The sequence below is a fragment of the Mesoplodon mirus genome (assembly GCF_964341445.2).
Source record: "Mesoplodon mirus genome assembly, chromosome: 16".
NCBI lineage: Eukaryota > Metazoa > Chordata > Mammalia > Artiodactyla > Ziphiidae > Mesoplodon > Mesoplodon mirus.
Window position 1 is genome coordinate 64226846 of NC_138992.1, and position 13109 is coordinate 64239954.

General features: G+C 42.1%; 1 protein-coding gene across 5 annotated transcripts in view; it reads right to left on the reverse strand.

Annotated features, from left to right (window-relative positions):
* The window catches only part of SULF1 (sulfatase 1), a gene marked incomplete at its 3' end in the record, with an annotated part of 164935 nt that overhangs the window by 21691 nt on the left and 130135 nt on the right, over window positions 1–13109 (reverse strand). For all 5 annotated transcript variants that reach the window (XM_082601336.1, XM_082601335.1, XM_082601334.1 and 2 more), the window contains one exon: window positions 267–483. In XM_082601336.1, the coding sequence (XP_082457462.1) occupies window positions 267–483 (217 nt within the window). The remainder of the gene's footprint in view (window positions 1–266; window positions 484–13109) is intronic.

The following is a 13109-nucleotide window of genomic DNA, read 5'->3' on the forward strand; positions in this document are numbered from 1 at the left end:
GCCCTTCTTTCTTTTTTAAGTGTGCATATGGCTTGTATCTGCTGCTTTTGCTGTATATATTTTCATCCTAAGCTTAATATTCACAAAGCAAAATTTCAAATGACCTCAGCTTTCATATTGTAAACAGAACTATTATTTGCTTTTAGCCCCAAACCTGTGCATTGATAATATCTAACATGTAGATGGATCAAGACGTTTTTGTCTCCGTAACATCGATTCCCAAAGGCCTTGGCCTGCCACTGAGGGGGTGACAGCGAATGGCTTACTCGTGGTCCCCTGGTTCCTTAGGTACTGCCTCTGACTCTTTCTCTGGCTTCTGCTGGCCCGGTAACCGGCATCTCCGCAATTGCACTCTTTGTCCTTGTCGTGGAAGCTGCGAGAGAAGAGGGGCCTCGTGCTGTGCCGGGCAGCAAGCAGGTCCCCGGAGCCCTTGCACTTGTGAATCCGAAGCTTGCCAGACGCGTCCTCGACACACCGCCACTTCTGCAAAAGCCAACGTGACAGCAAGTTACCCATCCCGAGTCAGGTGTTCCTGATTAAGGCCTGCTGCTTTTGTTTTTAGAACCCTGGTGACACCATGAAAAAGAGCCAAGGACAAAAGGCCAGCTTTTAAGTGACCCTGGAAGACGTTGACTCCTGTTCTCTTAGCTATTTCCTTCACTGCAGGCAAATACAGATGACCACAAAATCACGGGAAATCAGAGCTACCTCAATGACACCAGAGCCAAAAATTGATATATAAATCCTCGGCATCCAGACTAAACAGAGTCTTGAATGAAACACGTAAAAGCCCTTACTTAACTCACCAAGCCACAGAGCACAGCTGTCAGGGCTGTTTTCACCAGACCCTTCTTTTTCTGGAAGAACAAACGTGGCTGCTTTGTTCTCTGTCCTTGAATTTTCTAATGCGAGCCCGGGAAGAGTGGCACGTGAGGAAGACAGAGACGAGTTTAATCTGAGTCCATCACGGGGCAAGGCAAAGTTCACACAGCCCAGACATTAGCAGATGTGCCAGGCTTTCTCTGTGCTTTTTCTTATCCTTCTACAAACAGCGTACAGCCAGCAGCAGAACAAGCTGCTCCTTAAAGAGGCAAAGGCTCACCTCCTCGGAGACATGCGTGAGGCTCTGGGCCTGGGTTTTCTAGTTCGAGCTTTCTCTCAAGACAGCCACAGAGCTTGCAGGCTGAATTCCGGGTGAGTATGCCCCAGGATCGGGTCTCAGTGCCCTCCACCCTGTTTTGTGAGTATCAGACCTGGCTGCAATAACAACGCTTTGCCTGGGGGTTATTTCATGTGACCCTCTATAACTGACCTAAAGAGCTAACAACCTTCCTTTTACTTTTCATTTTCCCCTTTCTCCCTCCCTAAAATGCTAATCTGGCAAATAGGAAGAACAATGACTTTTATTTTAAGTTGCTCGTGTTTGTTACAACATGCTACAGTGTAGTATTATCAAACTTGTCTTTTTTTCCCCTTCCCTGTATGAGTGTCACCTGTGTACAGTTTTTATTGATACTTCTTTTCTTTAAACAGACACATTTCTAAACTGTGGCCAAAGCAATAATACTGGTAAAATTATGCGTTTGTTGTGCCAGTTATGTATTTTCAAATATATATTAAGGTAAATGAAAAATTGTTGGGTTGGCCAAGAAGTTTGGGTTTTTCTGTAACATCGTATGGAAAAACCCGAACGAACGTTTTGGCCAGCCCAATGTTCGATAAAAGATGTTCTTTCAGGCACCATGTAAAATGACCTCATATATCCCCTTGTTGTACCTGTATCATTGGGGAACATCTTGATTTCGAAGTGTCCTAATGCAAGGCAAAGTTTGGCCAAGGGTCCCAGATGGCTTGGTTAGTAGCAAAATGACACTTGTGTACAAAACAGTATACAGCCCTTCACGATGGACCACGATGCTGAGTCACAGTTTGTTTTCTCTTAACAGAGTCATATGCCTTCAGTAGGTGCTGAATTATCACAGCTGCCTTTGTGCTTCTACCACAGAGTTCCCAAATCCCCAGCATACAGAACTTGTACTATAATTTCACTTTAACCTCTATACACTCTTCATGCTAGTGAATTAAATTACTTCAAGATACACCAGGTTACAACCTTCTTTAGTGGCTTGGCCAGAATGTTTTGAATGTTCACATCTCCATCCAGAGAAGCAGGAGCTCAAAAGAGAAGGCCACTGACTACCTATCTACAAAGCCATGAAATGATAAGAAGACAAGAGTAATCTAAGGACTAACTAAATTAGGGATGATTTAACTAAAAAAAAAAAAAAAAAGACCCCAAAATGTGAATTCAAATTGATAAGGCATGCGGGAGTTACATCTGATCAGTGGTTCTCACACTTGGTTGGACACTGGGATTTTTCCAAAGCTCCCCTGGTGATTCTAATGTGCAGCTGGGTTACGAACCATTGCTTTAGATTCATAGCTGGTTACTGGACTTCTTTGCAGCTCGATCCCACAAGGAGGGCAGAAGGGATATATTCAGGTCTAAGGAGCTCAGATGGATGAGTCTTTGAGAGGGATGTGTATTGTTGAGTGTGACTGTGAAAAGAAATTTGTGTCTCGAAATGTACTGTTGGAACCAGGTCAGAAAATGACTCCAGTTGAAAAGATGGACACTTTCAGCTCATCTACACTGACAGAACTATGTGCTTCCCTCTCCTAACCCTAACCCTAACTCTAACTGTAACAGCTAGTTGACAAGTGACAGGCTTAGTCTTCATATACTCTTAGCTGAAAACTGCATGTAGCTGGTTCCATGCAGTTTTTTAACATGGAGACCAGTGATTTCCAGGCCTGGGTTCACAGCACTCCTAGATATGTCCAATTAGCTTGAGGAGGTGCCAAGAAATTCTCAAAAAAGTTCTCTGAGACTCATGTACAACTCCATGAAGAAATAATTAAATGTCATTTAGAAGTCTTGCTTGTGAAAAGTGTTGCTAAACTAAATCACATTTCATAGCTCCAAAAAGTTTGGGAATCAGTGGTGCTTGAGTATCTATATCTGTCTTAAATCCAAATGGTTTAAGACATATCCATCCTCTTGAAATGCTACCTTAAGCATTCAAAAACCAAGAGTTGACTACTTAATGTCTGTAGTAGCAAAAGAAGGCATCGGTGGATTCACAATTCACAGCCAAGCAGAAGCTTAAGAAGTGCTCTATTTTCTATTAGACAAAAAAATGTGGTTAACTTTATTCTTGAAAAATGAGGGTCTTATGTCTTTTTGTGTTCCAACTTATATCAACTTTAGTACACATACTAATTTTTTTTTTTTTTTTTGCAGTACACGGGCCTGTCACTGTTGTGGCCTCTCCCGTTGCGGAGCACAGGCTCCGGACGCACAGGCCCAGTGGCCATGGCTCACGGGCCCAGCCACTCTGCGGCATGGGGGATCTTCCTGGATCGGGGCACGAACCCGTGTCCCCTGCATCGGCAGGCGGACTCTCAACCACTGCACCACCAGGGAAGCCCACACATACTAATTTTTAAAGCACACAACTACACTGAAAACCTTCCTTAGTTTTATAACTACAATGCATTAAAATTTTTCTTTTTCTTTTTTTGCCCTGTAAGAGCTGAAGGGACAAGTAGATTCCTGTAGAGCACAAAAATATAGGCAAAATTTTTAGTGACTTAGCCTATTTGGATTACAACCTGCATTTTCCCATTAGCCAAATTCCTTGTTGATTTCCTATGGGATAGAGATGAAGAGAAAGCGTGTTTCTTTCCTGAAGAGTTGCATTTAACCACACGTAAGGTCTGGCATGGTCCTTGGCATGGATGATGTATCATACAAACTCAAATAGACATACATATATGCATGCACATGTACACACACGCACACACACATATACCCACAAACACCACATACATACATACACCCGCACACATTCTTGTATAAAACAGGAGCCACTGACAAGAAAGCCAATTATTTTCTGTACCACGGACTCTCTGAACAAGTCATAGACCCTATTAGATACAGTAATTATCTAGAGGCTTTGAAAACCTTCTCACCAGCAAGCATACTAGGAATTTTAATGAAATGTAATTACCACACACTGGCCACAGTCACCTTAGTGTCCGATATTATGACAGTTTTTATGGCTAAGCAATCAAACCTGGAAATAGAGGCAACTAAACGGTCATCTTACTTAGAGAGTTTATAGAGGGAGGCGGAGAAAGAGAACTCTTAAAAGAATTGCTCTGAAACACGCTGCAAGCCATTTACAGGCTCCAAATAATGAGATGACTTTGCATTGCAGAAGAGTTGCCAGAGTCAGATGAGAGCCTGAGCTCAGGCGAGGCTAATGCGACATGGAATCAGCCTCAGAAATGAGCTTCGTTAAGTCAGCGCCCTCCCGAAATACAGATGGCACACGGCCTCGCTTTCATCTATGTTTTTGGACTTTATCGGTAAATCAGTTAATGGTCAGATCCAGTTTTGTCCATCTTCTCCACTCACTCCTGCAAATTCCTTTTCGGATCTCTGGGACACCATCTCAATCCTCCTCCTGCCTCTCTGATGTATGAGTCTGTGCTGATAATTTAGTGCACATTTATTCTGCAAATATTTCTGTACATCTACTGTGGGCGAGGCGCTCGATAAAACTATTTCAATAATCCCAAAGTTATTATTATTTCATTTTAGCCTTTCCAACTATGCTGAAACTTGGGATGAGGGGCAAGGACCAAGTCTCTTACTCCTGAATCGTTCCCTGAAGTTAGCTCAGCACTGAATCACTCCATTTAATAATTATGTCTTAGCGTTTTTGATAGATTATATGTAACTTAAGGTAAATCACACCTGATGAAGAAGAGAAGGTTGGCTATTTTGGTTCAAGGAATCATGTGTGCAGCTCTTTGGGTGGAATCCAACCTAATGAGAAATGTCACATTACCATCACCTATTAAACTCTTACTCGATATAAGGTACTGGTGTAGAGTGCTTTATGTAAAGATGTATTCATTTAATGTTCACAATAACCTGAAGTGCTACCATAATTCATTTATTGGAGTAGGGTTTTGCAGTAGGGAATATCACCTATATTCTGCCTGGGACTTGGGAGGGGCATTTCACACCCATATTGATGTGGCTTAGTGGACAAGTCTGGACTTTCAAGCCAGAAAAGCCTGGATTTGAATATCAGCTTTATCACATTGCTATGGGGCCTGGGGCAACTCAGCTACACAATCTAAGTTTCTGCAGGGTCATGAGCACTAGAGATAACACATAGGAAGAACCTAGCACATGGCAGGCAATCAACAAAGGTAGCTGCTATTATTATTATTATTATTGTTACACACAGTTTATTATTTAAAGAATTTGATCTAATGTAAACTTGATGAGAGGTTGCCTTTTTTTTTTTTTTTTTTCGTACAGGGGCCTCTCACTGCTGTGGCCTCTCCCGTTGCGGAGCACAGGCTCCAGACGCGCAGGCTCAGCGGCCATGGCTCACGGGCCCAGCCGCTCCGTGGCATGTGGGATCCTCTCGGACTGGGGCACGAACCCGTGTCCCCTGCATCGGCAGGCAGACTCTCAACCACTGCGCCACCAGGGAAGCCCAAGGTAGCCATTTTTAATGGAGGTAAGTATTGGGTTAGGGATCTGAAGACCTCAATTTTAATTTTCCTTTGCTGCTAACTCTATGGCCTTGAGCAAACTGCAGAATCTCTTTGTTCTTCCAGATTCCACATCTGGTAAAATAATACTTGCTCCTCCTGGCTTTAAGGATATGTCATGAGAATAAACTGCTGAGTGTTTTCAGAGTTCTGAGGAAAAGATGCACTACATGAATCCAGAGCAGAACTATTATAATTGACCCTTAATAAGGCTACCCAGTCCTTGGGCAAGTTACCGTTCCCTGGCTGTAAACTGTCTTAAATATAGTAATTAGTATTTAGTGGGGAGACTGCGAGCTTTGAATCACACAGATCTTGGTTTGAACGCAGACTTGTCACCCTCCTAACTGTGCGACTTCGGTCAAGTTACTTTCCTGTCTGAAACTCATATTTACAACGGGCATAATATCTATTTTTTGGAAGAGTTTTCAGGTGTAAAATGCTCAGCACAGTATGAGATGGCGATAGAAGTTTGGTTACTTCCCTTTCCTGAAGTGACCACTAGAGGATCATTATAGTTTCTACCTTTTGAACTGTATATATTTCTCAGATTGATTAAGAATGTCCTGTATTCTTATTTAGACCTACTTATACCCATTTTCATGAGGAAGAAACAAATTTTGGCTACAACTTGTTCGAAGATACACTGCAATGAAAGCTTAATTTTACACACATGCACACACGCACATTAGTTTTCAATTATTATATGTCTTACTACATGGATTTGGTCCTAATTCGGGTCAAATCATATTCTCTGAGATGCAACCACAATACAGTAATTTTCTGATAACCTGATTATCCTTTAAGCCAGTGCCAACATCATGGAAAGCAGTTACCTCCATGTGGACATGTGTTTAGAATTTTCATCTAGGGTGAGGGTGAGGGTGGGCAAAATTGGTGAAGGGGTCAAAAGGTACAAATTTCCAGTAATAAAATAAATAAGTCTCCAGGAGTGTAATGTACAGCATGGTGACTACAGTTCATAACACTCTACTGCACATTTAAAAGTTGCTAAGAGAATAAATCTTAAAAGTTCTCATCACAAGGAAAAAATATTTGGGATTGACCTATGTACGCTACTATGTATGAAGTAGATGGCTGGTGAGGGCCTACTGTATAGCACAGGGGGAAGAAAAAAGAAGGTACCATCTGTTTGCAGGACATATATTAAGTTAACCTTAAAAATGCATTCCAGGGACTTCCCTGGTGGCATAGTGGTTAAGAATCCCCCTGCCAATGCAAGGGACGTGGGTTCGAGTCCTGGTCCGGGAAGATCCCACATGCCGTGGAGCAACTAGGCCCGTGCGCCACAACTATTGAGCCTGTGTTCTAGAGCCCGCGAGCCACAACTACTGAGCCCGCGTGCCATAACTACTGAAGCCCGCACGCCTAGAGCCCGTGCTCTGCAACAAGAGAAGCCACTGCAATGAGAAGCCCGCGCACCGCAACAAAGAGTAGCTCCAGCTCGCCACAACTAGAGAAAGCCCGCGTGCAGCAACGAAGACCCAACACAGCCAAAAATAAATAAAATAAATTTTAAAAAATGCATTCCAATATACATTAGGTGCAGACAAATACTGTTTGATTCCACTTATACGAGGTACCTAGAATAGTCAAATTCAGAGTCAGAAAGTACATTGGTAGATGCCAGGGGCAGGGTGGGGTGAGGAGGGGGAATGGGGAGTTAGTATTTAATGGGGACAGCGTTTCAGTTTAGGAAGGTGAAAAATTCGGGAGATGGATGATGGTGAGAGTTGCACAACAATGTGAATGTACTTAGTGCCACTGAACTGTACAGTTAAATATGGTTAAAACAGTATGTTTTATATTATGTGACTTTTACCACAATAAAAAAAACATAAAAAAAAATTTTAACTGTGTGGTGATGGATGGTAACTAGATTTAGTGTGGCAATCACGTCACAATATATGCAAATATCGAATCATTAAGTTGTACACCTGAAACTAATATAATGTTATATGTCAATTATGCTTCCATTAAAAAAAAGAACTTTCATCTCAACACTGGGGAATATAAGACCACATAAGCATCCTTGTTCAAATTGCTACTAACTCAAGCTATTGTCAAACTTTCTCACAAATATGAAATAGAGCTGCTTGTGCTGAGGAGATTTATCTCCTGCTTCCTCTGAGATGGGGTAAGATGGGATTGGGGAGGGGAAAGGGCAGAGGGAAAAGCAGACGAGAGAGAAAATGTTTCCTCTTATAGAGTTCAATGTCAATAACCATTTGTAAAAGTCAGTGTTGGAATGCTGGAAGAAGTATGGTTCTTGCAAATGAGGGAAAGTAAAACTGGTGAACTGACCTTGGCTAACCATCAATAGCTAGTATTTGCTGAGTGCTTGCTGTGTGCCAAGGACTACTGCAGCTGCTTGATCTATTTAACTCCTATAATCTTTACAGTAACTCCCGGAGGCAGGTACTATTATTACGCCCATTTTACAGATGAAGAAACCGAGGCAGAGTTAGGTTAAGCAACTTGCCCACGGTCACATACCAAGCAAGCAGTGGACCCAGGATGCAATCCCAATGGATGAGGACACCGATACGAAAGGAGAGTGGTTTGGGGCAGAGTGTGAGGCTGCAGGTGGGCCTCGGTTGAGGGAACGGCACTTGGGAAGACAGAGGTGACAACCTACATGCAGGTGAGAATGTTACGTTTACGAGACAGGGCGGGCGTACTGGGAAATGAGAGTAAAAATTAAATAAGGTGGGGCCACATTACGTAGTTGATGGAGAAAGTGTCTGTCCTTAACGTTTGTCTGTTTCTGACTTGTTTGGAACATTATTAAATACGGTCTGATGTTTAACCCTGCGACTTGTATTTTGAAAAATGCAAAGAAGCCAAGCATCTAGGTAGATGCCCAACTGTTCAGACTCATCCTTCAGTGCAGGCTGAAGAGAGGAGGAGGCTTGCCTCCCACACTGGGCTCCTGTGCAAATGAGGGTTCAGCCAGAGCAAGGCGCTGGGGGCTCAATCTTTCTGGCCAGCTTCTCTGGAACCAGGAGAGCCAGGGCAGGGGGAGGTGGGTCCGTGGATGGTTACAAGCCATCCTGTGATCTTAACTAGGGCTCAGTGGGCTTCTGGAAACAGGCAGCCCATTTCTGGCACACTAACAATTCTAGCCAGAACTTACTGGCAAACGTCTTTTTATTCCTGCTCTGTCGCTGGTCATAACGGGTCTCAGGGATCTCTGGTCAGAGGGATAATTTCGGGATGACGACATAGATCCTGGAGCTAAACCAGCTTACACTCAACATGCTACATTCTCATTTCCTTTGCTTGATGCTGGGGTCCTTTTAGAATTTCAACAGATTTTTTATTTTGTACTGATACAAGAGTAGAAAGGCAAACTAAATTACAAAGATGCTGGAATTCAACAACTTTACAAAAGGACATGACATTTGCTTTATAAAAAGAAAACAAGTTGCTTTTTCCCCTTAAATGACAGAGAATGTATAAGATGTACTTCAAAATGGAATGCCCAGGGATTTCTCATTTATGTAACTCCTATTTAAGGAGTCAATATCTGTACCTGGAAGAGGAAAAACAAACCCAATCATGCTCACCCAAAATGAATGGTTCTCTATCTTGCCTGCTCATAGGAATCACCCAAGAGCTTGAAAAAAAAACCCACTGCCACCTGGGTCCCATCCTCAGAGATTCTGATTTAATGTGTCTGGGTTGGGATTCGAACATGGGCATTTCCAAAGCTGCCTAAGTGATTCTAATATGAGGTCATGGTTGAGAACTGCTACCCAAGATGCTGTGAGGGCTTCAGGGTAGCAAATGCCATTTACAGTTTCAAAGAGAAAAATCTACTGTCTTATATTTTTGCAGAGGCAGCATGTTCTGGGGAAGAAAAGATTGAACACGAAGTGAAGAGATGCAGGTTTTGACACTGGGTTTGTGGCTTAAGTTTTCTGGATCTAAATTTCCTTATTAGGAAAAGAATATCATTCGACTAGAAGATTTCTAAGCCTCCTTCCAACTTTGACATTCTCAGATTCCAGGTCTGTGGTTTGTAACTTTGTTAAAAAATACAGATGCCTTGGCCTCATCTGCAAACATGTTCATCTGACTGGTCTGCAGCGAGGCTGTACATCAGTATTTGCGAAAGCTCCCCAGGTGATTCTAATGTGCAGACAGAACTGAGCATCACTGATCTATGTTCTCTGTTGAGCCAAAGTCTTCAGACAGAAGTTGAGTTTGTACATGAGTGGGTGCATGTGTGCATACATGTGTGCATGTGTGTGTGTGTATGTGTGTGTAGTGTGTACATAAATACGCTTGGGGGTGCAACGCCAGCTGAGAGGGTGGTGGGAATTCACATTCAGCCTCGTATTAATTCAGGAACATGGAAGTAATGCCAACACATATGTCCCTGCTGTCTTAATTAGTCCCTGCTGGTTGTTTTGTTCATGTGGTGGAGAAGTGAGGCCAACTGTCTGGGGTCCTGGCCCATTTTAACTGCCTGTTGGCTTCATAGGAATGAAAACAACAGGTAAGATGGCCTGGAACAATAGTAACACCCAACATCCAAGACTTGCACATGCTTTACAGATCATCTAGCGCTTTACATATATGATATCACTTCCTCCTCCAAAGACAGAGATCAAGCTTCTTTCTTGAGCTAGAAAACCCAAGACTCAGGAGAAATTAAGCTTTTTGTCCAAGAACACACAACCGAAAGGTAGTGGATGTCAATATTCTAACCCAAACCTTTGAACTTCACATTCTTCTTTCCTATTTACTCCACCTCCTACATCCACGTTGACCCCAAAGCATCCTTCAGTGACCAGGCACGGGGGTCTGGTGAGGGGCGGTGCCCTGTTTCTTTGGGGATTAGGAGTGAAGGGAATTGAGCTAATGGTGCTGATTTTTCCTCTACACCACATGGAGGGTCAAACCAAAAACAAGATGGTGCTGCCTTTGAAGGAAGGCAGTTCACTTTGGTTAGAGGAAGAGAAGCAGGGCACAAGCCATGTGTGAAACCCATGTCAGGGGAAGGAAACCCAAGCAAGTTAGCTCTAGCCTTAGCTGTCACCTTGTTCCTGAACAATCTCATTATTCTGGACTTTTTTTCTTTTCTTCTAAAAGTCAGTGATATTGTAACTAAAAAGATAATCTTCAAAGTGGAGCCAGATAAAAAAGCAAAAAAGCCAACATATAAAGATTTATAGAATACAGCTATGTCAGGTTAGACCTACAGATTTAATATCTACCTTGAAGAGGCTCAAAATTTTCTCAGTTCTCAGATTCTAAAGCTATGGTTTGAGCACCACCTATAGAAAGAAATCACCATTGGGAAGAGTCTAATTCTCTGCTCCATTAATTCAGGCACTTCTCAAAGAGATTGTTCTTTGAGAAGTTCTCATATATGTATGTGATAGGATCCAAATTCAGACTGATTAACACAGAAATAAAGCAGCAGAGGGAAATTCCAGGGAGCCAAATATTAAAGCATTTCATGGGGGCAAAACAAGTTTAGAAAACTATTAATATAAAAAAGCAAAGTGAAGTTTTTAACATAGTTGGCATTCAGCACACAAGTGAAGAGCTTGTGCCAATAATCTAGTTTATCCTGCATGTGCCCTTGAGGACATTAAAATTTCAGTGCAAGCAATTTGGACAGGTTTGCAAAAACTGTATACTGAAAGGTAGGCCATGTATCTTCTTCTCAAAGGGTTATAAGTCTCGCCACTTAAAGGGCTGAAAGAGTAACAAGATCACCAATGTGCATGAGATATATTTAACACTGAACATTTCCAACTCCTGAATAGAAGTAAAATTCGTCTATTGAGGCTGGCTCATAAAAATCATTTTAGAGCTACAAAACAATTCTGAGATTTTAATCATAATAATACTTAGAGCTTCCATAAGAAGGATTTGAAGACTTCAAATTGTAATATAATGAATAGGTCTAAGCTTCTCCACTAAGCACTTGAAAACTGACTTACCAGAGTGCCATGAAGGCCTGGTTTTATCCCTTCCTTCAAGAGCCCTCCCTCCTCACCTTTTCCCACTTCAAAGGGATTCCTGTGTATGAAAAGGCATGAGGAAATTCAGAGCGTATGAGGGTCAAGTAGTTCATTATGAACATCTATTCAATACGCTGGATGCCGTATAAATAGAGTATAATGAGTGAGGCCATTTTCATAATAACGGGGCTATTTATTTCATGTGTCTGATACCTTGGACTGGTGTTGGCTAGTTGTGTGGTTATTTAGAGGTCAGATAAATTAAAAAAAAAAAAAGACTCACAGAAGAATTGAACTTCTCTTCACCTTGTTAATGAAATTTACCTTGGAAAGCAGCAAGAGGCCGAAGTTTTAGCATCAGAAAACTTACGGATCCCCGGATTGTAAAATGAGGATGTCTATGCCTTCTTCACTCAATGGATGTGAAGATTAAATTGAGCTAATGTGCATAAAACTCTGGGTGCAGTGTCTTGCATAAGACAAATCCTCGATAAATGTTATTTTTCTCTTTCCTCCAATTTTGTTCTAAATTGCTATGACTTCGGCAGAAATTCAGTCCCTCTCATCATGACATAGTGTATTTCTCCCAGCTAGCATAGATTTCCATCAAGAGTGCTTAAAATAACTTGTGTGCCTATGTTCTCACTTTCCTTAAAAACAGATCTGTGTTAATTCATCACACGGTAATTCTTTAGTTCTTATTGGTAATAGTTGGTGTTCTGGGTAGCCCTGAACTCTCTGGTAGTATTTCAATTAATGAAGAGGATTCATTCTAATGAAATATTTGATGTCAGAAATTGTGTGAGCACAGGTAGAAACAATAATCAAACAGAATATGGTTTCCCTCTTCATTCTTCAACCTTGGTCACAGACTCTGTCCGCCTCTCTGGGTTAGATGACATCTGATCTTAGCATGGGGTGACCCAATCTCTTGGGGGTGATTCACTGTCCAGAGGCTCAGCATCTACCCAAGATCTCTTTTTTGTAAATTAATTTTTATTGGAGTATAGTTGCTTTGCAATGTTGTGTTAGATTCTGCTGTGCACCAAAGTGAGTCAGCTATACGTACACATATATCCCCTCTTTTTTGGATTTCCTTCCCATTTAGGTCACCACAGAGTACTGAGTAGAGTTCCCTGTGCTCTACAGCAGGCTCTCACTAGTTAGCTATTTTATACATAGTCATCTACCCAAGATCTTGATTAAGCTGCCTCTCCACCCTTTCTGATGACCAGTTAGGAGGGGCCCCAGGGACGGAGCTTTCTCCTCAGATAGAACCAGTCTCTGATCTTTCTAACTGGACTATCCATTTCATATGTCTGATATCTTGAATGGATGCTGGCTAATTGGGTGGATATTTGGAAGTCTCTCTCTGAGGGCACCATCTTTTTTAGTTGGAGGAAGCCCAAGCAGTGATGAGGAGGCCCAGCTTGGACCAGTTAGACACTGCTTAGTCATAGGAAAGAC